The 25,923-nt window shown below is 46.4% G+C and overlaps 1 protein-coding gene across 2 annotated transcripts in view; it reads right to left on the bottom strand.

Moving 5' to 3' along the window:
- LOC116941206 (wolframin-like) overlaps positions 1–25,923 on the bottom strand; it is a 52,101-nt gene that overhangs the window by 3,496 nt on the left and 22,682 nt on the right. For both annotated transcript variants that reach the window (XM_032951991.2, XM_032951993.2), the window contains 7 exons: positions 17,592–17,669; positions 16,421–16,599; positions 13,399–13,608; positions 11,830–12,153; positions 7,744–8,318; positions 1,515–1,706; positions 678–800 (listed from right to left, as the gene is read on the bottom strand). In XM_032951991.2, the coding sequence (XP_032807882.2) occupies positions 678–800; positions 1,515–1,706; positions 7,744–8,318; positions 11,830–12,153; positions 13,399–13,608; positions 16,421–16,599; positions 17,592–17,669 (1,681 nt within the window). The remainder of the gene's footprint in view (positions 1–677; positions 801–1,514; positions 1,707–7,743; positions 8,319–11,829; positions 12,154–13,398; positions 13,609–16,420; positions 16,600–17,591; positions 17,670–25,923) is intronic.

The raw sequence follows: 25,923 nt of genomic DNA, 5'->3' as shown, positions 1-25,923 counted from the left end.
AACTTGGCAGTTTTCCAAACATCAACATGCCATTATGTGCATACACTTAAGACCACCAAAGCTGTACTAGGACTGAATTAAGTTAAAATCCATATTTTTACATCTAATTGTTAATGCAGGCTCTGCTGACCGAGATGAGATCATCAATTCACTCTGCTTGAGAGGATGGTTTTGAACACAAGGTGACTGACAGCTCGGACTCAAACCCAGCTCTGAGCGGTGTTGGCTCAGGACCATTCTGAACTTGTCCTTCAGACAGGAAGGGCAAGTTCAAAGGGCTTGCATAATGCACATGCATAATGTACGTTGCCTCAGTAATCCCCCCCCCCCACATTATGCAAAAGCGCAGAAGCGTGGTCACCACATCTACACCTCTATATAAGGAACGAAACAGTAAGACTTCACAAATCTGGCTGTCGCCTGATGAAGCTGGTTGTAATTACTGGCGAAACGTCGTACTCGGATTGTAAATTATGTGGATTTGCTCTCCAACACACCGGTGTGCTGTAATAGTGACGAATCGGCCACGTTCTGTTTATGTGACAACCCTTACTAGTTGGCTGTGTGTAGTGGTGACAGGTTTTAATAACACATTTATATATTTACACGATCTAACCCAAAAACCTCTATCATGGATGCCCATGCCGATGACGTCAACGGTGGCTGCAGGTGCTCACTTGTCGCCATAGACGCAGCGCATCCAGCGCGCGACGGGCAGCGGCAGGAGGCCCAGGAAGGTCTCCAGGGCGTTCTCCGTCTCCAAGATGCGAACCTGCTTCAGCTGGCCCACCCACGTCACTCTGGGGAGAAGCCGCGGCATCGACAGGGCGAGGAGGGGTTTGAGGCTCGGACTAAGAGGGCGATGCCGAGGGCTTTGCGGTTCTTGGTTCGTGTTAAACGATAGACGTAATTCGTGGAATTCATTAATGGGAGTTTTGAGCGAGAGAATCGCATGTAGCAGTTGTAAGTAAGGTTAGAAACATAGGTGACATTTACGGGTTGAGATTAGTGTTATTAATTGGAGGATTTAAGGTTCACACTCGCTGTTAGGATTAGCAGATAATTTAGGGTTGTTGGGTATTGTTTGGAAGAGGTCCAGTGTTATCAGCATTTGTAATTAAGGCAACGGTTTTGAGTTGTAGGGGATGGGGATATATTGCAGCACTATAATAAACCATTGTACATGTGATGTACTTTAGGAGCTGCTGTTATACATCCTCACAACAGCTTTTGCCTGGCCATCGAATAAATATGGTCACTGCATCGCACGCTTTCAGATGCGCGTCAGAGGCTATCTGGAACGTTTCACCTTCACAATTTTTAGGAAGCCACCTAGATTGAAAACTAATTTCTTTAGAACTGCTTTTTGTGTTTAGTTTGTTGTCCTTTCCCCGCACCTCCGATTTAGCAACGGTTGGCTACGTACGGTGCGGAAGAAGTTCAACGTACGTACGTACGCACTTCCAAGTGACGGCATGAGGCGAGGCGAGGCGCTTGTGAGTCGTGCGGCTCACCTGTGTCCCTCCAGGTGAGCGCACATGTACTGCGTGTGCGCCATGCTGCTCTGCTGCCAGGCGTCGGGCCCGCACGCGGCCACGTAGGCCTCGAGCGACACGGGGGAGTTGTAGGGCCGCGCGGTGCGCTCCAACCGCGTGGCGTTCAGGAAACTCAGCGCCGCGACCGTTGTCAGCCAGAAGAGGATGAGCCTGAGCGAGAATCGGTGTTATTCATTTCGTTATCCTGGAGGAATGTGATGAGCCACGAAGCTCTTTTCCACAGATGTCCGGTAGGGGGCGGCTCAGCGAGTTACATCAAAGAGCAATACGGGAGACGATACGAGTGCAAGATCGAGAAAAGGTGAGCGAGTCGCTATAAATAAACATAGAGCAAAGAAGTGCTCTCAACGATTGTACCCTTACACCACTCCACTGCTGGATAAGGGTCCCCCCCGTGCTGTACGGGTTCTGGAGGTTATTGTGGATTGTTGAAGGTGGCAAGTATAGGGCAGTACAATAATTAATGTTATCATGGGACCTCCTTTGCCAGTACCAAAATATGATAATAGGTTCTTTCCCCTTTTTTCTGGCAACAAAACAGGTGTCAATATGTTAAGATGTTGGTTTGCACTCTGACCACAAGTGTTGTGGTTAATGCAGACATGATTCCTTGTAAAAGGTTTCAGTTTGGTATTTTAACATCTTAACACCTGTTTTGTTACCAGAAAAAAGGGGAAAAACCTATTCTCATATTTTGGTACTGGCAAAGGAGGTCCTATGATGTAGATGCTCACCCCGAGCTCTCATTACTCTGATCGTGCATTGTCTTTGTGCTGTTCGCCTTTTGGTGTCCTCTGGTCTAACACCGTTTGAGACGAAGCTCAAACGAAAACTGTCTCTGGTGTGGACCAAGCTGTTTCAAAGACAATGCATATATTATCAGAGTGTGTTTTTTGTTTGCATTCTGACCACAATTATTGCGGTTAATGCAGACATGATTCCTTGTTAAGGGTTTCAGTCTGTTGTTTAAACATCTTAACACGGCTGTTTTGTTGCCAGAAAAAAAGGGGAAAAACACGATCTATAATGAATGTTGCTGCACTGGCAACCACATAGCGCTCAAGGCACCTTTGACAACCGGGCATGCATGGAGTTGTGGTCCTCTGCATGTCGTCACAACCGATTGTGACGACATAACCAGTGAATCATGCAGGGACTTTCATACAGAAATCAAAATTAGGGTATTGTGTTTTTTTTTTATTTGGCCAACTTCTTCTTTCGTATGTGATTGTGAAAAGCAACTGTTTTTATTTTTTATTAATGATCGTGATAACAACTATATGCCAGTCGTGCTCTCGCTTGAGCTACAATGTGAAGAATTGTCCTTCTGGAACCCTTAGGAGACGGTCACAAACATCAGAGAATGTTCCTGGTACATTAAACTGCAGAACTATATTGCCATATTAAACTATTTCTCTGCTATTTTTATTTTACTTGGTAAGCCTGTTGTATATATATGGGCCTTTTTCTCAAAATTATATTAAAAATAATTCTGCCATTTTTTTATAAGAATCGATCAAATAAATAAATAAACCACCCTCAAACCCGCTACCTCCCACAAGCACCAAGCATCTGGAGGCCGTAAAAGGCCATTAAATAATAAACTCCGGGGCAAAGGGAGGTTAACGACGATCTGCAAAATCTCCAGGTTGCCAGAGGACCGCATGCCATGACCTGCTTGGCGCTTTGGACAGTTCACAAACAAATATCCAGAATCACAGGCACGGACACAGAGCACAGGGCAAACGGACATTATAACTGATATATTTTTTTGTACGGAAGAAGTTGAAGCTTGGCTATAAGAATAAGTCGACATTATAGACTGCAGTATTCCTTATAGTATTTATTATTGTATCTTTCTATCTACGTGACTTTACCAAGAGAACCAAAGTACATGAGTTCCTGCAATCACGAAAACTATAACTATAGCTATATCTCTCACCTCGAGAATAAAAAAACACGGATCCCTGGATGCAGACAGGGAGCAAAAAGTAATAAAACCCTTGAAATACCGGAGGTAACATCTAATGGTGCATTAGAAATCTTGCTTAAACATAAACCAAATAATAATCACAAGAGATTAGACCTAGGGTAACTCAAAAAGAGATACAATAAAATAGGTCAAACACACAAGACCAGATAATGTATTCCATGAAATCAGAGCCTCCCCGGCCGCCTTTGTCTTCCAACAATTTGACACAAACACATGGTAGCCATAAAATACGTATGAAGGGAGAGTGCCTCCCCTCCCTAATAGGACAGACCACGAAGAGAGGGGTTGGGAATGCAAACAAACAAAATGTGATGGTAAAACAGTCAAAGGTCAAAGGTCAAAATGGGGGGGGGGGGGGCAGCCAGGCCGCTGCTGCCACAGGAGGAGGACGGTGACAGTGGGCATCTGTTGTTGTTTTCTCTCTCGCAAGAGACGCGGAGAGAGGAGAGAGAATTTCACTTTTAAGCTCGGCAAGGGACAGCTCTGCAAGAAAGAGTGCTGCGAACGACAGTCTTGCAAAGGGGCAGGCTCCGGGGATGGCCTCGAGACATTAGCAATGGGTGCTGTGTCTCGCAGAGAAGAGGGGCGAGGTGATGTTAGGTGCTGAGTTCAGCATCGACCGACAGAGTATCGCTGAAAGTTTATTCTACATTCATCCTGAATGTTTTGAGTCGCTTGCAGAATCGAGGATTGCGATAAGCTGTATCGTACTAAACTATCAGAGTTGTGTAAGGGGTGTGCAAATACAATTTTAAAGTTTTGAGAGTGAGTGATCCAGCCAGCGACGAGCAGCTCACAGCAAGAGCCCTCCTGGAAAAAAGGTGAAGAGCACGAAAGTTGAGCAGCAACGACAAAGCGCAGCCCTGAAGTAAGGGCTGGTGTCCGCGTGAAGCTGGCAGCTGCACCATCGAGGAGAGAGCAAGAGAAATGAGAGAGAAAGAGTGCCGAGCGACGACACGCAATCCAACCTGGAGAGAGGGCGGAAAGCGCCAAGCATCGAAAAAGCCAGCATCACAGAGAACCAGCTCCACCGAGCATGGGTGTCTGCCACCAGCGAACGAGCTTGCACGCGCAATCGAGCATCGCCAAAGAGCACGGAGCCGGAGAGAGCGCGCAGCAGCGCCACCAGCGCCACCAAGCAAGGGAGACAGCTGCCAGCGGACAAGCGTCGTGCCGACTCGGCTCATCCAGCAGGGGAAAGAGCCTGACCAGCCGCCCGCGAAGAAGAGGAGAGCGCCGGCGAGAGCGCCGTGGGTTCGACCCACGCTCCCACCAGCGTCACCAAGCCAGGGTGCCAGCTGCCAGCGGACGAGCTGCGGGCGCTATCTGTCGACGGGATCATCGCGCACCGACGGCGAGCGTCGTGCCGACTCTTCCACCCAGCTGTGGACAGAAACTGTGGCCGCCCCCGAGCAAGAGAGACAACGAAGCCGTTTGTATGACCCTCCCCCACACTTACACCCTCACGACGCATCGCCCGGTGTCTGCTTTACGAAAATTATTGAACAAGTGACAAAGAAGACACACAACACGCATATCGGGACAAATGAGATTGTTCCAAAAGTTATCTTTGTGTTTCAAGAAGGGTTGCCATTCCAAGGTGGTGCGTTAAATATCAACTGATCGTGAAGAACATTGCTGCCCGTCGAGTTACATGAATACGGTCATTTAGAAGTATTTTAGTCGTTCGTTTTTTCTGTTTAATTGCATAATCTTACCAATGAATTAATTGCTAACTACTCTTGCCTTCGGGACATGTTTCTTTATTGCCCTTCGTATGAATATCATTGCATTAATTTTTAAGGACTTTTCCTCTCGCCGTGTATGCTCGCGTACTCTGAGGAATAATCGATTGTACTGTTACCCAGTTTAACAAACGTGACCATTGAGGGTTAAATGTATGGATCAATGAGGGGAACATCTCCAGGAGTACTGTGTTGACAATTCCAAGCATAAGCGTTCGCATATTAGAGTGTTAAGGTTTGTTTAGAAATAAAAGTTGCTTAACACAGAAGTGTCTGAGTGGTGCCTTCCTAAGTTCATGCATAATAATCTTAATTATAAGAACTATATCCTGCGGTGAGATTTGAATTTGGAGACCTGACATAGACACACTAAGACACAATCAGAAAATGTTAAGCGAGAATAATTGTATTATACCGATCGATAATACGACCCTAGACAACAAAGCCGAGCTTAATCTAGCATACTTACATCACACTTGCATAACTTCACACAATTCATTGTCTTATGCCGATTGATGATACGACCCTGGGCAACGAAGCAAAGCCTAATTATCATAACATTAGCATAATCACATACGTTTGCATAAATTAATACAATCTCTCTAATTAGCATAATTCATGTGCATAACTGCACTTACGCGCTTTTCTAAAATTCATTTAATTTTTATTATTTTCATAACATTTTCAATACCCGGCATATACAACAAGCTCCACTGAGCTATGTAGCTCTTTTTCAGAAGCGACCGAGCCACAAAAGAAAGCTCAACGAAGTGACTTATCACGTGGAAATGTATGGCAGCCAAATACTCTAAAGGCGTGTTTCTAAACGTGGAGGAGAAAACCGGAGGACCCGGAGAAAAATCCACATGACCATGGGGAGAGAGACACGCAAACATACGGGCATCAGGGTTGGGATCGAACCCACGACCTCCTGCGTAGCAGGCGAGGGGAGATAACATCTTGTCACCGCGGCACCCCATTAATAGGCTTCACCGATCCAGCCATGAAGGAACCCCGATAACGTGTTATTCATTGCATGTCAAGAGTCTGATATCAAATTATGAATTGTGTCCATCAGAGTTGAACAGGGCAAAAAATAATACAAACGTAAAAATGTGGTTCGTGATTATATAACTGCTCTGAAAATAAACATAATCTACCATAGACTTAGAAAAATTATTGTCAGTTTCGATGGAATGCTATTAGCTGGATGGGTATCAGCTGAGGAAACCCTCTCCAACAATCTGCTCTTAATTTGATGGGGCACAGAGCGTGGAATGATCACACGGAACGACATATAACACTCATATTAGGGTACGGGAAGCTGCGCAATTCAACAATTCTTTGTTTCATCACGCTTAATTCTAGGAAATGAGTTTAAAAATAAAAAGTGTTTCTATAACCTCCGTTAATGCCACCTGCTGACTTTAGTGCAAAATTGGTCGTTAGCCGACAGTTCTCACACAAGCTGTGTTTAGTTTGTCCCGGTTTAGACAGTTGACACTGGCTTAGTTTAGAGCCGTGGAGAGTTTACACTGGTTGATGTGTTACAGTGGATTTTTTTCACTGGTTTAGAGAGATTGCATTGGTTCGTTTAATACCTGTTGACACCGCTCTAGGGCATTGACATTGGGTGTAAACTGGTACTCATGAGGGAGCCTTGTATCTGCCTTTGCGAGCCTCGGGCTTGAACACCACTGCAGCTTAAGTCCAGGAATCCTAATAACGGTGTTTTAGTTTAATTTAAGAAGCCTCGTGTGTTCCAAAATAACCTACAGAATTCTAAAGGTGCTTCAGTCCAAGTTTCTAAGCCTTTGTTAGAGTGAAAACTTAAGGACAAATACGTGTGCGTTGGTATGGCTCAGAGACTAAGCCTGGTGCTGTTGAACGTATTTAACAAAACATTTAAACGTGCTCTCACCCCAGTGGTGAACAAAGACAAAGCCAAAGATCCCCATGTAACCTTACCAGACTGTCGAGGCAAAGTGCTATGACCGAGTAGCACCTGTGAAGGCGGTGAACACAAAGACAACGATCCCCCGTATATCTTTAGCAGGCTGTTGGGGCAAGTGCTAGTTATAGCGAGTAGCACCTGTGAAGGCGGTGAACACAAAGACAAAGATCCCCCGTATATCTTTAGCAGGCTGTTGGGGCAAGTGCTAGTTATAGCGAGTAGCACCTGTGAAGGCGGTGAACACAAAGACAAAGATCCCCCGTATATCTTTAGCAGGCTGTTGGGGCAAGTGCTAGTTATAGCGAGTAGCACCTGTGAAGGCGGTGAACACAAAGACAAAGATCCCCCGTATATCTTTAGCAGGCTGTTGGGGCAAGTGCTAGTTATAGCGAGTAGCACCTATGAAGGCCGGCACAGCGATGAACACGCGCGCGCATGCACACATACATGCACACGCGCGCACACGCACACATACATGCACACGCGCGCGCGCACCTGACGGGCGATGTGTGCCCGGGGCTGGGCGTCTGCGCGGCCGAGGCTCGGTTCCAGTAGCGCAGCAGCACGGGCACGGCGCACAGCGCCAGCGTGACGCCCACCTTGGCGAACTCGAGCGCCACGAGCCAGCGCACGCAGTGGAACGCGGCGGCGGCGCACAGCCCGACGGCCAGCACGGGCAGCGCGAACACGAAGAGCGCGTAGCCCACGGAGGCGCGCAGCAGCCCCAGCGCCGTCGCGCCGCTCGAGAGAAGCTCGGCCGACAGCTCCCACCACACGAAGCAGACGACGTGCGGCGCCAGCGCGCAGCACGCACCCCGGTAGCCGCCGCCCCCGCCGCCGCCCCCGCGGGCGCCCGCCGCCACGCGGTACAGCGAGTAGACGAGGAGGGCGTAGAGCAGAGCGGGCAGGCCCAGGTTGAGGCGGAGCGAGGGGGCGAGGGACGGAGCGACGCTCGGCGACGGCAGCGCCAGCGGCAGCGTCAGGTGGCTCTCGCCGAGGGGCCGCAGGAGCCAGGCGAGCGGGGCTTCGGCGGGCAGGGAGGCCAGGCCCTGCAGGGCTGATATGGCCACCTGCTCGGAGCGCGGCGGCCGGCAAACGAAAGAGACGTGGGAAGGTGGCGGCGGCGGCGTTGTTTTCTTAAAAGTGCGTCTTTCAGTCTCGGTTGTTTAGTTATGTTTTCGGTTGCATGCACAAGTATAAACAGCCCATGCTGTACACGCTGATATCGTGAAGAAGCATAAACCATCATCACGTGAACTCCGCTGGTCATCCTCGCAGCAGCGGCTTTTAGCTAACCATCGAAGAAAGACGGTCGCCGCATCGCGGCGCTTTCAGATGCACCTCTGCGGCCGTCTGGAATGCTCTTGCTTCCGATATGAGGAAGCCACTGGAGCTATGCACTTTTAAGTCTAGATTGAAAGCTCATTTCTTTAGAATTTATTTTCGTGTATAGTTTGTTGTTTTTCCCCGCACCTCTGATTATCACGGTTGGCTACGCACGGTGCATAAGAAGTTCAACATACGTATAGTTTGTATAGGTGATTGTGTAGACCAAATTATCTATGTCGTGGTCTTTTACTCTACACTGATCTACACTGGCACAATGATGTACACCTGGAAAGCGTTTTTGTCTTTGCCTGCTTAAAAAATCTTGTGTAAGTGCTCATTCCCATCAATGGTTCAAATAAACCCGATGACCAGTCTCTTTGGAGAAAAACTCTTGTTGACTTTCCAGAAGGTGTTTTTCTTGTTATGGACAGTAACAACGTCGTGACGGTAGTCTTACAGCGCTGTAATACGGGTGAAGTCTGTTCTATAACGCTGCGAGTTGTTTTCGTAACGCGAATTGGATATCACGCGATGAGTGAATTAGGGAACACATTTTTATAACCCGGATGCGAATTGGATATAACGCCATTGAATCAATAGAACTACGTCACTCGAGTTCGGAATTAGCGGTCGTACGGCTGCCTCGGCGTAGCATCATCATCATTATCACACAAGGTGGGATGCTGCTGGATGCTTCTAGATGCTACCCACGCGCCTCAGTCTTTGGTCGGCCTGCGTACGCATCTAACGCGTTATAGTGTAGCCCATTCCAGCCTTGTGTAGGTCTACAATCTTGTCCCTGACATTCTTGGAGAGCTCTTTGATCTTGGCCATGGTGGAGAGTTTGGAATCTGATTAATTGATTTCCTCTGTGGACAGGTGTCTTTTATACAGGTAACAAGGTGAGATTAGGAGCACTCCCTTTAAGAGTGTGCTCCTAATCTCAGCTCGTTACCTGTATAAAAGACACCTGGGAGCCAGAAATCTTTCTGATTGAGAGGGAGTCAAATACTTATTTCCCTCATTAAAATGCAAATCGATGTATAACATTTTTGACATGCGTTTTTCTGGATTTTGTTGTTGTTATTCTGTCTCTCACTGTTCAAATAAACCTACCATTAAAATTAAAGACTGATCATTTCTTTGTCAGTGGGCAAACGTACAAAATCAGCAGGGGATCAAATACTTTTTTTCCCTCACTGTATAGCAGACTGTGCTTTGCCCTCTATTATATATTATTTATTATAACGAGATTTTTCCATAATGCGGTGCCCTTCAGGAACGCAACTACCGCGTTACGGCAGAACAAACAGTATTGTGTTACTAGTGTTGTGTTGCTTGTTGTTGTCTGTGTATGTGAATATATATTCACATGATGAAAGTGTATGTGATGGGAGCGTGTGGACCCTGTCAGCCGAATGAGACTCCCCGTCAGGACTTGCATGCTAAATGTAAACTCAACGCGAATATTTGCCTTCTGGAGTAATTTACTGACACACGATGGTCGACCACCGGATAATAACGTCAATAGCCTATCTCGTTCAATACATTTCTGCCACTCTTGAAACTAAACATCATTAACACCATTATGAGACCTCCTTTGCCAGTAACAAGATATAGTAAAAGGTTTTTACCATTTTAGCTGGCACAAAAACTGACACCTTTACACAAGGCATCATGTTTGCAATAACCACAACACAAGCAGTCAAAAATGCAAACAAACATGATCCCCTGTATAAAGGTGTCAGTTTTTGTGCCAGCTAAAAGGGTAAAAACCTATTACTATATCATTAACATCGCCTGGGCAACCCGCTGACGATGTTCTCAAAGACTTGTTCACACGCAGAGGCATCTAGAATGTGTAGCGCTGACGGGGCGTCTCCGTGCCAACATGTTGCATAGTCTCCAATCGCACGTTGCCATCTCGTGGCGCGAGTTGCTACTGCGTTGCTAAGCACGGCTCGGTTGTCATAAACAACCGGTTGCTAGGCAACCCGGTTGCTAGGCGATCTTGTTGCTAGGCAACGGGCCACAATGTTAAGTTTGGAAACCGGTCAATGAGAGGGAATGTTTTTTTATTGTTTTTAATCAGGTGGCTATTGGGGTTAAATGTTAACTCAATGCAAATATTTGCCTTCTGGAGTAATTTAATGACGAGTTCAGGGAGCTCGGAACTAGAGCGGCAAGCTGACATCGCCCCTTGATGTTAGTTTAAAATGGAAAAGCTGTGAAGCAAGTGCCTGAGGTAACTTTGAACATACTATTCACAAGTAAAGACAGTATAAGTTAGATAAACGATCGTTTATTTATTTATTTACAATATATGTGAGCTTTGTGGGACCAAGCACAAAGCACGTATATAATACGAGACAAAAGTAAACAATCTTCCTCTGAGAACAGCTCAAGTCCAGCTGAGAGAGAAATAACAAATATTATTATTTATTTTAATTTTTTTTGACAGGGAACGCCTTTGCAGGCTGGCACGGCACATGAGGGGGCCGGGGGTTTGGTCCAAACCCCACCCGGACACCTTTGTCTTCCCCCACCCCCCCATGCTGATATTTTGCACACCGCACCAGGTACTCATTTTAGGAGCGAATCATCCTCAGCAATGCCACGGATCCGTTCAGATATTCGCTGCCACTGACGTTACAGCCACGGCCGGGAATCCAGCGTAGGCCGCCAGTTAGGTTAGCGCAGTGCACTAACCTACAACACACCAGTGCGCCTTGATGCGAGGATCTGCACCTGACTGCATCCGCCCCTGTGCAGTGATCTAGGACAGCACGATGGGCGAGCTCCCATTCGGTGGCCCAACACCTTAGGGGCGCCACGGTGGCGAGATGTTAATTTTCTTGCCTTGTATACAGGAGGCCGTGGGTTTGATCCCGACCCTGACGCATGTGTATCTGGAGTCTGCGTGTCTCTCTCCCCGTGGTCGCGTGGATTTTTCTCCGGATCCTCCAGTTTTCCCTTCCGCATTTATGATCAACATGCATTAAGGGCATTTGGCTGCTGTAAATTTCCACACGATAAGCCACTTTGTTGAGTTATCATGTGGCCAGGTCGCCTCTGAAAAACAGCCACACAGCCCTCCTTATTATTACGGTTGGCTACGTACGGTGCGAAAGAAGTTGAAGGCGTTCAACATCCATACGTACACAGCTCAATGGGCCTTACCTGGTAAAACAAACACAAAATGTTGTTTAGTTTATAGTTTAGTTTCTGGGAGTGGACAGCGGGCCGACGCACCTGCGCGAGGAGGGCATTGCGGGCGTGCGTCTGGACGCGTCCCGCCTGCCCCGTGCCCGTGTAATATCCGGCGATGGCCAGCACGGCCGACAGCACGGCGAGCTCGGAACAGGGCAGCCAGGCGCGCGCCGCCAACGGGTATGACAGGACGGTGAAGAGCGCCGACAGCAGGAAGTGTAGGTAGGGCTCGAGGTGCGACCAGCCGAACTGGGCCTCGGCCTCCGCCACGTCGAGGCAGGGCTCGTATTCGAGCACCACGTTGGTCCACGTGCGGAACTCCTCCCACGCCTTGCCCAGCTGCACCACGCGCAGCGTGCAGATCACCTGTCCACGTCGGAGGCGGCCAGAGAGCAGGGTCGCGCGCGATTGGAAGGTGACCGGCGATTTCGTTTTTACATTCATGACGAGTTTTTGCCGACCACAGCAAAGCGGTGGCGGCACGGTGGTGAGATGTTAACGACCTCGCCTGGTGTACAGGAGATCGTGGGTCCGATCCCGACCCAGAAGCCTGCTGTAAATGTTCTCTCTCTCCCCGTGGTCACGTGGATTTTTCCCCGGGTCCTCCGGTTTTCCCCTCCACATTTAGAAACGTGCGTTCAGAGTATTTGGCTGCTTTAACTTCCACATGATAAGCCACTTCATGGCGCGATCATTTGTGGCCAGGTCGCTTCTGCAAAAGAGCTATATAGCTCGGTGGGCCTTACCTAGTAAAATACAAGATAGTTTAAATAGTTTTATAGTTTCGTTGATGCCATCAGGAGCATAGAGAGGTTCACTCCTGGAATACAGTTTACGGGCCTTCACCTGAAATCATCAGTGGGTCTGTCTAACCAAAAACCTGTCCAGACTCGTAGCACATAGCTGTAATTAAGCCACTTGAAAATCAGGGTTGGTAGGTCACGCAAGGGTTGGTAGAACCACAACGTGTCTGAAATAACCCACTGGCTAGGCAGTGATGTGCCTCTTAAGTGGCGGTCCAGCAAGTCGGTTCATGGCCAATTGGTACAAACGTTGCAGTGTTCACTGCTCACGTGCGTGAGATTTCCCGAGGCATTCCAATGTACTCCCCGACAAAAAACGTCATCAATTAAATTCACCCAAACAGTCATGTAGGCTCAGTGAGGCTTTGTGGGTAAAGTATTCAAATTTATCCAGCTTCTCATGACAGATAATATCCTTCTCATTGGCAAATTACTTCTTGTGAATGTCCTTTGTGAACCTTACAGGGACTGTCTTACCAGAAATGTTTGCTATGTATCAGATAGATGAGTGTGATGTTAAAGCTAGCACTAATGACATAAGACCTTTAACAAAACATATTTTCTTCTTCTCAAGCATTGAAGACAAAGCTGAGTTTATGAACTCGGCATTATTGATAACCTGGTTTAATCTCAGGTCCCTGCTTGGAATTCAGACCCAGGATTGCAACAACGGTGTTGGCCCAATACTCTGCAAGAAGGCAAGAGGCAGCAGCAGCAGCAGCTATAGAACGGAGCTCTTAGCTGTTGAGAGGGACACAAACTCATAAAATGCTTTGCAGGAGGCCCGCTGAGCCCGCGATGATCTTACCATAGAAACGAAGGCAAGATAGAAGATGATGAGTGGGATAATGAAACCCAGGAAGTCGATGGTGAGGCTGCTGAGAATGAAGAAGAAGATGATGGTGTTGATCTGGTTGAGCGGGAGGGCGGCCTGTAGCCACTGCATGCCCACTTTGGAGGCCATTTCCACCACATAGTCCTTCACCTCCAGCACTGCCTGGAGTGGGTACTGCATGAGCTGTAAGGGAAGCAAATACATTGTTTTTTTTATAAATTAACATATGCAAACATGCCAAATGTCGCTATAACCCATCACGTTTAGTTGCACATTTTCCAACCAGTTCAGTCATCTTCTTTGGTTCTTTCGGTAAAGTCACGTAGAATGAGAATAAAATAACAAAACAAAAATAAGACAATAAAATTCTCACGACGTTTCGGCCACTACACAAGCAGCCTTCTTCAGGTGAAAGAACAGAACTGTCGGGATGACAGTGCTTCAATGAGTGCTGCTGAGATTCGTGGCGTCTTTTAAGCTCGGTGATAGGTGTGAATGACCTAGAAAGCAGGAGAATTTAGCATTGAAATATCTAGGGATTAGCTTGTGACAAAAAAAATCAACAGAGGCATTTAGTATATGGACGCTAAAGGGCCTCCAACTACCCAACTATCATACAGTAAACCAATGTGAGAAAAAACTAAGTCTATATTACATCAATATAATAATTGTACTTAATATATTCTTCAATAAGCTGAGCTATTAGTCACAAAGCAACTGGGTATACACTACACTATATAATGAATACCATATAGTAAAACCAATAAAAACCAAAATATAAACTACCTCAATGTTATCAATAAACTCTATATACTCTCCAATTAGCTGAGCCACCAACAATAAGTCGTTATTTATCACAATGCCATATTGCGACAAATCGCGGTTTTTCTTCCCATCAACGACCAGCACCACGGACAACGAACGAGCTTCGTTCAGACGGACGACTCAATCCATGCTCGGGAACGGAAGAGGGAGAGAGACAGCCACAATGCGTTGTTATACTCCATGTTATAAACCATACCATTAACCGTGGTGTGAGAGGTATTAAGAGGCAATGTCAGCGAAAGAGCTGCGGTCTGACGGTAACCGTAAAATACAATTAATTAAGAACCGAAATGGTTTAAAACATGTTATTGTTTTGTCATGTTATTAATGGTTTGTTTTAACGTGAAGATATATAATGGAACGCATCCAAGGGGACGTACGTGCCAAGGAGATGGTGCAATTATTCAGCTCGCATGCAGGTGCGAGGTAGATTTGGGAAAGCCTTCATCCACCAGTGGATTGATCACGACCGTTGAAGAAGATATATTTGTATAGTACATAAAAGAGAGACAAGAGTGAAAGCCACTGTCCATCAACGACGTTTTCAAGGGACGTGAAGTTTGAGCCGGTGGTGAATACGGCAGGGTCCATTCTGCACGTGTGAAAAATAATTGGCGACATCCACAAAATGGCAACGTATCAATTTGACCCTTTCCTCCAATTTCGAGCCCCGCGAAGAGTATCTCCAATATCGTGCAACGGAGACCCCCTCCTCCCCACTACCCTCTGGGATAAACACACAACCATTATCCCTGTGAAGGAAGCCAACGCTTCGGTGGGCCTGTGGAGAAACTGGCTAAGCGCCTGCTCAGGGTCCACCGGTGGTAATGTGGCGATGATGGAATGGGAGATTTGGCAGGCCTGCTGCTGTTGCTGGCCCCCGGTTGGAATAAACTTCATCTGGCGACGGAGGCGTTTCTTTTGTCAGAACACCCTCCATGCAAGGTAAGCAAATGTGGCCACCGGCAGTTTGAAATAAAATAACGGCGAAATTGATTGAGCACCGCAATAAGATCCACTGCTATTGATTTCCTTAACTTCATTAGGTACAGTACGTAAAAAGAATGCAATACATTCCAATAGATGGTATTTGTGGTTGGATTCACGGAACACTATTAACATTTAGAGTTCTTGATATATCCATGTGTTATTGACCTATTTTCACGCACATCTGAATTTAATGCGATACAGTTTAGATTAACGTCATTTGTTTAAACATCCTCGAAATTCTAAATATGTAACATCAAACTTTGGAAGATTCCCCGTAATTTGCGAATTCACGAACAATTTATGAAAAAGAAAACAAGAAACTGAATATATTTTTGTCTCTTTTTCCCTCGATCCGCCGAGGAAAATTCATATTTTTGTTCACCGTGCCTGAAGTTGCAAGATACCCTGACGTACGTCATTCTAAGAGGATTTAGTTGTCAGGCATGGAGGGTGCATGCCCCGAGTAACGCACCGGGTTTTTCTCTCGTACAACAGCAGCCAATCATTGCAATATAAAAACAAAATTTTAACCGAACAGCTCCAACAAGATAGAATCTCGGTTGAAAGAAGGTGCAGTACCAACGAAAAAGAGCTTCATAGCTCATCGGATACCTCCAGTCCAAATTAAGATTCCGATTCTTAAAACTCAGAGAAAGCATCGACTTTATTTTAAATTAAACTAGATTCTTCAATTTGCATGTACAACTTCGCAGCATATACTCAACTCGCCACACTTTAGTGATGGCATGGTAACGCGGCAATAACACAACGTAGGAATAAACAAAGACAACGATCCGCCCTGTACAGTCTCTGCAGGCTGTTGGGGTAAGTGCCATCAGTGAAAGCCAGCATGGCCAATGAGGGAGTGTTGTGGCCAGCCCTACGCCCGGTTTCCTTTTGTCTCCCCAGTGTGGATGTTTACACACGGACCAGGCATTCATTTATAACGTCAAGTCGACATGGGGGGGGAGGGGGTGGGGGGAAGACCCAGGAGCGGTTCAGATAAATCGCCACCGATGTTGGCCACGAGCAGGGAATTGAACCGAGGGCGGCCGGGTCCATAGTACGGCCCGTTAGCCGCTGAGCCACCGCTGCCACCCACACACACACCGGGCAACACCACCACCGACTGAGCTCCTGTGGAGCCTCGCCTGAAGGCACAACGTGACACGTCGCCAACCTTGTCCCTGGAGGGCAGCAGCGCCGGCTGGGACCCGTCCAGCGGTCCGTCCATCTCCGGCTCGTCCACCCCGGCAGCAACCAGGGGAATGGGCGGCCGGGCGTAAGCGCCGCTCAGGTAGCCCTTGGTCATGTCCAGGAGGTCGTCCGTGCACAGATCTTTCGTCCCCGTTGCCATGCCTGCGCGCAGTCCAAAAATCGTGTCAATGTCCCGGAAACATTGGGCTTCTCCGCCCGGCATGACCGTCGTGTAAGAGGGCATCGTGTGCAGGAGACGATGAACGTTGATTGGCTGGTTACGGTTGGGTGTAATCTACCATCCCGGTGGAGGAGTCGGACACATGCACCCCCACGGTTGCCATTGGACGGTCAAAGGGGATATTGTTTGCCGCGCGATGTATATTTTTCTGATCGAAAATCCACAAATGCGTACGCCGTGTGAATTCCTTCCATTATGAATATACCACGTCTGTTAGTAATATCCGTTCCGTATGAACAGCCCTCGGTACAAGGTATACGCACATGTACAGCCCTTTGGTCAATCTGCTGCTAGACGTGGGCCTCCCCACGCCGTGTGTGGGTCAAAGCGGAGTTTATATTCAGCGAATGCTTTTACATGTGACTTTCACACAATTAGGGCACCAAATAAACAACAAAAATATATATAATTAAATAAAAATGCCAATGTTCTGTTTGTGGATGTCGGCCTACGTAACCACAAAGCCATGTGACAGCCTCCTCCTCCTCCTCCAGCACGTGCAGGCCAACCAGTATCGCCCGGCACGCCCTTACGCGCTTCACAGCCAGCTAGTGCAGACCCGTCCAACGGTGGGCATTGCAGAGGCAAAAGCTTAGCAGCGCAGCACAACAATTTATTTTTCTGCACCACCCCCCTGGTGCCCATCATGCAGCATGGACTCACGGCCGTCTACGACAAACCGGCCTGTGCAGCTTGGTGGCCACCCATCCAAGCGTCGTCCACAGCTCGCCACCCCAAGACTGAGATCGGGGTGCGCATTGCCAGCGATGCGGTCATCGGCGGAGGGAATGTGGGATACGGGTTACATTCTAGTATGGAACTGCTACACAGCGGCCATGCAGCTTATGGCCGTGGTCAGGATCGGGCCGGCACAGGGCTTTGTTGGTACGAGGTGTCCGGTGAAGGTCGATACCTTGGAAACTCATGAATCTTCGCAGGATTTTCCGCTGCCTGTCGAATTTTCTCTCTTCCGCTACTTCGCCAGCATCGTCTGTCGGGACGAAAAGGCGACCGCTAATTAACTTTCTGATTAAGCAATTATCTAATGTGTCCATTAACTCGCTCACCCACTCCCATTTTCACAAATTATGGTGTTCATTCACTCAAGTCAGGGTTATGCATTAAAAAAAATAAAAAGATTTTCATCATTCTCAATCGGGTCACCTTATACGCACGTTCGCACAATCCCTCAAATAGTTCACAAGGTCTTTCGTATGTTATTCACGTTACAACAATCAAACGTTCACTTATCTCCCTCACGAACGGAGTATACTTACGCTTTCACTCAGGCACGACCGACGATCAATCTCTTCTCAATTCATTAGAGGGCACCTCAGCCGCTGATATTCGCTCATTACAAGCGAGATCATAAATTTGAACCTTTATGAGAAGCTGACACGCAACAATCCAAAACTCAACAAGTACGAAACGAGGGCTAGGACTGTTGTTAATTGCAGGATATAGATGGCGACGACGCCAAAGGCGACCTTTGTTGGGGTCAAAGCGAACGAGTGAACGCTCGGAGAGGCTCGCCGCTCTCTTCGCCACGGTTGCGAGCCATCACTCGCGAGATGTTGCACTCGGAACACAAACATCCGGTAAACTTGACGTCAGCCGAGCCCTTCAATAACTGCACCGCAAACGACGTGAACGAAACTGTTTATCTTAGTTTTGGTCAAAAGAATGGGAATCTTCATTTATACCGGAGAAATCCGGTGAGCTATAAAGTTATTTTTTTATTGATGTCCAGTAGGGGCGGGTCATAAAGTTATCGCAACAAACGATACAAAAAACACGATAGGAGTGCAAAGTATAGGAAAGGTAAGGAAATTACTACAAACTAAACTATTTTTATTTCACCAGGTAAGGCCCCACTGAACTATTAGTTATTTTTCAAAAACGACCTGGCCATAAATAATAGCTGAACGAAGTGGCTTATCGCGTGGAAATTAATTTCAGCCAAATACTCTGAACGCACGTTTCTAAATGTGGAGGGAGGAGGACCCGGAGAATAATCCATATGGCCTCGGGGAAAGAGAGACACGCAAACTTCAAATAAATAGGCGTCAGGGTCAGGATCAAACCCACGACCTCCTGTATACCATAAGAGGTAGTTAACATCTCCTAGCCACCGTGGCACCCTCAGGCGTCATGGTCAGGATCAAATCCACGCCCTCCTGTATACCAGGCGAGGTAGTAAACATCTCCTAGTCACCGTGGCACCCTCAGGCATCATGGTCAGGATCAAATCCACGCCCTCCTGTATACCAGGCGAGGTAGTAAACATCTCCTAGCCACCGTGGCACCCTCAAGAAGATGACCTCAGCAGCAGCTCATGGTAAAATTAAGTCTTTCAGCAGCACCAGAAATGTTTTATTTTACTAAAGATAGAATCACAAAGAAAGCTGTGTGAGCACCGAGCGTCAGAACACCTGGTGAAGGCTCTGGGGACCTGAGCACACACCTCGACTCTCGTCACGGAGCGTAAACCATTATCACGTGAACTTCGGTCATCTTCGCAGCGGCGGCTTTTGGCTAAGCATTGAACAAAGATGATCACTGCATCCCGCGGTGCTTTTGGATGCAATTCTGCAGCCGTCTGGAATGCTCTTCCTTCTGATGTTAGGAAGCCACTGTAGCGATGCACTTTTAAATCATCGACATTGAAAACTCATTTCTTTAGAACTGCTTTTTGTGTTTAGTTTGTTGTCTTTCCCCCGCACATCCGATTAGCACGGTTGGCTACGTACGATGCGAAAGAAGTTCAACATACATACAGATGTTGAAACGGTCCAAACCTTCAACTTTTCAAGACACAATTTTGAAAAGCATGCGATTTCACTAAATACTTTTACGGCCATCAGTCTAACTTCAATCTATTGAACTTCAATGAATGCTTTAATTGTCTTTGTTTTTTGTTATGATCTGGTTAACTGGTAAAAGGACGGCATTGTTCAGGTGGCTCAGATGGCTGCCAGATCCTTTCTGCGTTGTCACCGAAACGGTGACACCAAATCAGGAACTCGCGTGCAGTGAGAATACGATGAGCTCAGTCAGGTCACCGAGAAGTGCCCAAAAACACCTCATAAATGTAACTGTGAACAGGAAATGTTGTGTTTAACAATCACATTTCTCCATAATAAAGGGTTTTTTTTGTTTTTTGGGTTAGATCGTGTAAATACATTTACGTGATCTAATCCAAAAAATATATATTATGGATGATATTGGTCATCCATAATATAGGCTGGTCGCAAAAACCTACGTGTTAAAATCACATTAATTTAATATACAGTGAGGGAAAAAAGTATTTGATCCCCTGCTGATTTTGTACGTTTGCCCACTGACAAAGAAATGACCAGTCTACAATTTTAATGGTAGGTTTATTTGAACAGTGAGAGACAGAATAACAACAAATAAATCCAGAAAAACGCATGTCAAAAATGTTATAAATTGATTTGCATTTTAATGAGGGAAATAAGTATTTGACCCCTCTGCAAAACATGACTTAGTACTTGGTGGCAAAACCCTTGTTGGCAATCACAGAGGTCAGACGTTTCTTGTAGTTGGCCACCAGGTTTGCACACATCTCAGGAGGGATTTTGTCCCACTCCTCTTTGCAGATCTTCTCCAAGTCATTCAGGTTTCGAGGCTGACGTTTGGCAACTCGAACCTTCAGCTCCCTCCACAGATTTTCTATGGGATTAAGGTCTGGAGACTGGCTAGGCCACTCCATGACCTTAATGTGCTTCTTCTTGAGCCACTCCTTTGTTGCCTTGGCCGTGTGTTTTGGGTCATTGTCATGCTGGAATGCCCATCCACGACCCATTTTCAATGCCCTGGCTGAGGGAAGGAGGTTCTCACCCAAGATTTGACGGTACATGGCCCCCGTCCATCGTCCCTTTGATGCGGTGAAGTTGTCCTGTCCCCTTAGCAGAAAAACACCCCCAAAGAATAATGTTTCCACCTCCATGTTTGACGGTGGGGATGGTGTTCTTGGGGTCATAGGCAGCATTCCTCCTCCTCCAAACACGGCGAGTTGAGTTGATGCCAAAGAGCTCCATTTTGGTCTCATCTGACCACAACACTTTCACCCAGTTGTCCTCTGAATCATTCAGATGTTCACTGGCAAACTTCAGACGGGCATGTATATGTGCTTTCTTGAGCAGGGGGACCTTGCGGGCGCTGCAGGATTTCAGTCCTTCACGGCGTAGTGTGTTACCAATTGTTTTCTTGGTGACTATGGTCCCAGCTGCCTTGAGATCACTGACAAGATCCTCCCGTGTAGTTCTGGGCTGATTCCTCACCGTTCTCATGATCATTGCAACTCCACGAGGTGAGATCTTGCATGGAGCCCCAGGCCGAGGGAGATTTACAGTTCTTTTGTGTTTCTTCCATTTGCGAATAATCGCACCAACTGTTGTCACCTTCTCACCAAGCTGCTTGGCAATGGTTTTGTAGCCCATCCCAGCCTTGTGTAGGTCTACAATCTTGTCGCTGACATCCTTGGAGAGCTCTTTGGTCTTGGCCATGGTGGAGAGTTTGGAATCTGATTGATTGATTGCTTCTGTGGACAGGTGTCTTTTATACAGGTAACGAGCTGAGATTAGGAGCACACTCTTAAAGGGAGTGCTCCTAATCTCAGCTTGTTACCTGTATAAAAGGAGTGCTAATCTCAGCTTGTTACCTGTATAAAAGACACCTGGGAGCCAGAAATCTTTCTGATTGAGAGGGGGTCAAATACTTATTTCCCTCATTAAAATGCAAATTAATTTATAACATTTTTGACATGCGTTTTTCTGGATTTTGTTGTTGTTATTCAGTCTCTCACTGTTCAAATACACCTACCATTAAAATTATAGACTGATCATTTATTGTCAGTGGGCAAACGTACAAAATCAGCAGGGGATCAAATACTTTTTCCCTCACTGTACTTAAATATATATATAAATATAATATATTACAGATTATCATCCTGGCTTCTGAGGCTAAATCTCAATAGACAGTGGTACAGTTTTCATGCTTGATGGGATATGGAAAACAGTGTGGGAATGTAGTCTGGTGGCTGCTGTGCGGGCAGTCTGTCGAATACGTAGCGGAGATCACCTCCGATTAGCACGGCTGGCTACCTACGGTTGCAAAGGAACTACAACATACGTACATACATGTCACGATGGAAATGTTCACTTCCTCTACAGGGGAACCACTCGTGAATGCTAAATCAGGTGCATTTAACTTCCCGTGGCGTTTTATCACGGGAGAATTTACAATGCTGCCTTTTAAAATGAAAATAAGACCCTTGGGCTCTAATGAGGCCTGTGAGCTGTTGCGTAAAACACCTCCACATCACGTTTCCACAACCACGGGGGGGCCGTGCTGCCCTGGTACCAGACGCCGGCTGGGCCTGCCGCTTTCAGAAAACAGAGTCTCTATTCATCCTGGAGAAATCCGATGAGTTATAAAGCTCTTTTTTTTTATTCCTCCACGGATGTTCAGTTCCCATGGCAGCCCTCGCCAGCTGGTCCGGCACCCGAAACACTGACCACACTCCTCAAGCCGCGCCGCGTGATGTGACCTGAGGCTTGCATCCGGAACCCGTCGATAAGGGATATCGCAGTGTCCATGCAGGGGTGGGATGATGCCCTTGCGTCGCTTGCCGACTTCGATTTCCCAGCGAGATTTTTTTTTTTATGCAGGATTGACTTTCACCTATATCCATGCTCAGTAATGAAATAAGTTTTACGAATGTTTGTTTCTACACAGGATTGGGTTCTTGTGTTAAGAACATGGCTGGGAAGAATAACAAAAAAAAATATTTTAACTGATAATAACCAAATGTATCCCAATCCTGTGTAGGGTATGGAGGGGGGCGGGGGGGCAGGGTGGTTTAAGCCCACGCACCCCGTGCCATGCAAATGACTGTCGCACACAATTGGACCGTTCCTGGGCTGAGCAGCAACTGAGACATTACCCCTCGGCGACTCGTGTCAATCACGACCGAGATCAAACTCGGCTCCCAACCATGAGTGCACCATGGTAGGGAGCCGATTAGCACGGTTGGCTATGTACGGCGCGAAAGAAGTCTAACATACATACATCATATTAAATGACTGTGGCTCAACATGACGTGTCATACGGTTACTTTTACCAAAACATGCCACCACTCACATTCAGCATGCAGACCACGTTATGCGAGACTCAATGTTGGCACGGATTAAAATTGCGCACTGAGCACATTTGGAATTGTACAGAGCCATTGGAATGCATCCACGACGAGTCCATCACAACAAAGGGTAAAACTCGGGACTGGTAGCTTGAGAATCCAGGGTCAACTAAATCGAACATTGCTCCAGCACTAATCTTCCTTCAAGCAATATCCTGAAGTGGAAGATTAGTGCTGGGTACAACTGCATTTGCCAATGTGACTTTCCTGCTTACCCATGTATCGATAGTGCAAGTTTAATGTGCAATTTAATTCAGGGACTGTGTTGTCTTGGCGTGGTCTGGGACTCGTTGTTGTTGTTTTGCTGCCTTGCCCAAACTTGGGAATTGGTGAACTTATGCAATTTGAAATTAAATACTTCATCGATTTTAAATTTTTAGTTTTTGTGATTTGCTTTCCATTCCGATACTTTGCCCTCCTATCGGTTTTTTTTATGTTTGTTGTTGTAACTTTCTGAAATCTGTGAAAGAGAGCTTTATAGCTCATCCGATTTTTCCAGGATAAGTAAAGATTCTGATTCTGATTTTGGCTTTCCTGGTGAGATTTCGCCAGGCATGTTACCAAAAGTTGCTCTCATTAAAGTGCAGTTCACGCCGTAGTAAAGTGGACTTCACCAGTGGCTCAAGACCCCCAGCTTGGCTCATTGTAACCTCATTTCTTTCAGTGCTAGTGACGCTTTGACTTATGTCACAAAGCAGGCCGATCTAAGGGAATAAACGCAGCGCAACGTGATAGATGGGAGGTGTGGGTGCCACATTAACCTCGCAGTTGCGCTGCATTTCGCTTTGCCGGTATTGCTCCAGCTGAACATTTACAAAGTGTACCCAACAAACACAGCAGCTATGGCCATGACACACACATACACTGTAGATAGTACGTAAATATATTTATTTCTCATCGTTTAGAATTGTCTAACTGTACGTTGAGTTTTAATGTGATGGCCCATTTGAGTGACAAGATTTGTCAACGAAAATAAAATCTCCACGACGAATACGACCGCTCGCTACTTTACGGGCGACGCCATTGAGGTGCTGCTCTTCCAGGTGTGTGATGCACGACTGGAATTCAATGGCTTGGAGGTGGGGTTGGTGGATTACACAAAGATGGAGTCGTGGGGTGTGAGGTACCCACCTGATGGGCAGTGAGGTCGTGCCTGTTGGGAGATATTGCAGCAAGCAAACCAAGTTTCTGACATGTGCGGCATTTGAGGGTTATCCCCACTACACGTGTGGGTTTTTACAGGCATTTTGGCTCCTTTTCACACACATTGGCAAACATTCCGAATGCCAGAACTGAGTTTTTGATCAACTGCTATTTAATCTGATCAGTCAAGCTCATGTGCTTTCTAGAAAATAAAATAAATCACAATAAATGTTGGCACAATGCCATCAATTCATTGTAGAGTTTAGATTGCTAAACATGACCATCAGTGGCATTCGGTGAATTGTCACGTAAACATTCATGCTACATTATTTGCGTAGTTATTATTTTATACGGACAATGATGGCACTCATTGTCAATTAATGAATGTTGGCATGGATGGTCCTGTAATCTAGTGCCGTATTCTTCATGGTTTAGCGTAGGACCCGAGTTTAAGGTTAGTTAGTGTTAGGATTAGCACTTGGGTGGGTGGGACTAATGTTAGCTATTAAAATATAGTCATTTAAAATCTTTGCCCCAGAGGGCTTCACCGAGTATTGCACACTCTTAGGTTTTTTTCAGTAAAGTCACGTATAAATAAGAAATAATAAAATAACTTAATAGCGTACGACGTTTCGGTTGCAACACAAGCAGCCATCATCAGGTACAGAAGAGCTAAATTTACGAGAGAGAGGAAACACATAACCCCAGATGTATATACAGACACCCAAGTAGGGGGGAACTAACACAGATACAACAGGGGACACAGATAGAGAAGCATACCAAACAAACAGGGTTTAGCAAAATTTGGAAACCATATAAAGCAACACAGACGGTCGGTCAAAACACAATTAACGCATAGTGCGCGGTCTGTACTTTAAATTTCATACTTAACTTGCAATTTAGCAATCTTTGAAATAGCGTAATCAACCAGACTATGCGTTAATTGTTTTGACCGACCGTCTGTGTTGCTTTATATGGTTTCCAAAATTTTGCTAAACCCTGTTTGTTTGGTATGCTTCTCTCTCTGTGTCCCCTGTTGTATCTGTGTTAGTTCCCCCCTACTTGGGTGTCTGTATATACATCTGGGGCGATGTGTTTCCTCTCTCTCGTAAATTTAGCTCTTCTGTACCTGATGATGGCCGCTTGTGTTGCAACCGAAACGTCGTACGCTATCATGTTATTTTATTATTTCTTATTTATACGTGACTTTACCGAAAAAAACCAAAGAGTAATTCCTGCAGTCACGAAAGCTTCGAATCAAGTCCGAGTCGTGCACACTTAACAGAGAGCCTACTGCGTGAGACGTTTGCCAAAATTCGTTTCTCGAGTATCTAGCAACAAGGAACGGAAACCAAAGTACCCAGAGAAAGCACTTTGTACGTGAGAAGACTCACGCACAGCACGATCAAATGTCAGTAACCCGTTTGCTGTGCTGCTGCCGACAGGCACTTCAATGCTGCAGAGGCTGGTATCACCACGTCATGGTTACATCTCTGCATGAGCCACCAACCTTGCCTCCAACTTAACTGGAATACAAGACTAAGGCTATGGTCAGTTTGGGGTTAGGCAATGAATAGAAGTGAGTCGGAGCAAAAGTCAGCGGTAGGGGTAAGGCCAATGTTACGTGTGTAGTAAGCATTGGCATTAGGGACGGTGCTTAGGTCACAGTTTCGACTGTGATTATGGTTTATGTACGAAGTCTAGGTTCAGGGTAGCGGCAATGTCTCGGATTTATGCAAAATATTGCAGAGGCCCGTTACCCATTCTCCCCCATGGGTGGGTTTTTACCGTGGCCATGAATAGAACATTCGTGCCAATTTACGCGTACACTTTGTAAATAACTATAAATATGTTTTCCCAAGTAAGGCCCACTGAGCTATAT

This window comes from Petromyzon marinus, chromosome 11 (assembly GCF_048934315.1).
Source record: "Petromyzon marinus isolate PM22_M1 ecotype Great Lakes invasive population chromosome 11, UKy_Petmar_22M1.pri1.0, whole genome shotgun sequence".
Taxonomy (NCBI): Eukaryota; Metazoa; Chordata; class Hyperoartia; order Petromyzontiformes; family Petromyzontidae; genus Petromyzon; species Petromyzon marinus.
This window is presented reverse-complemented; position numbering and strand designations above follow the sequence as displayed.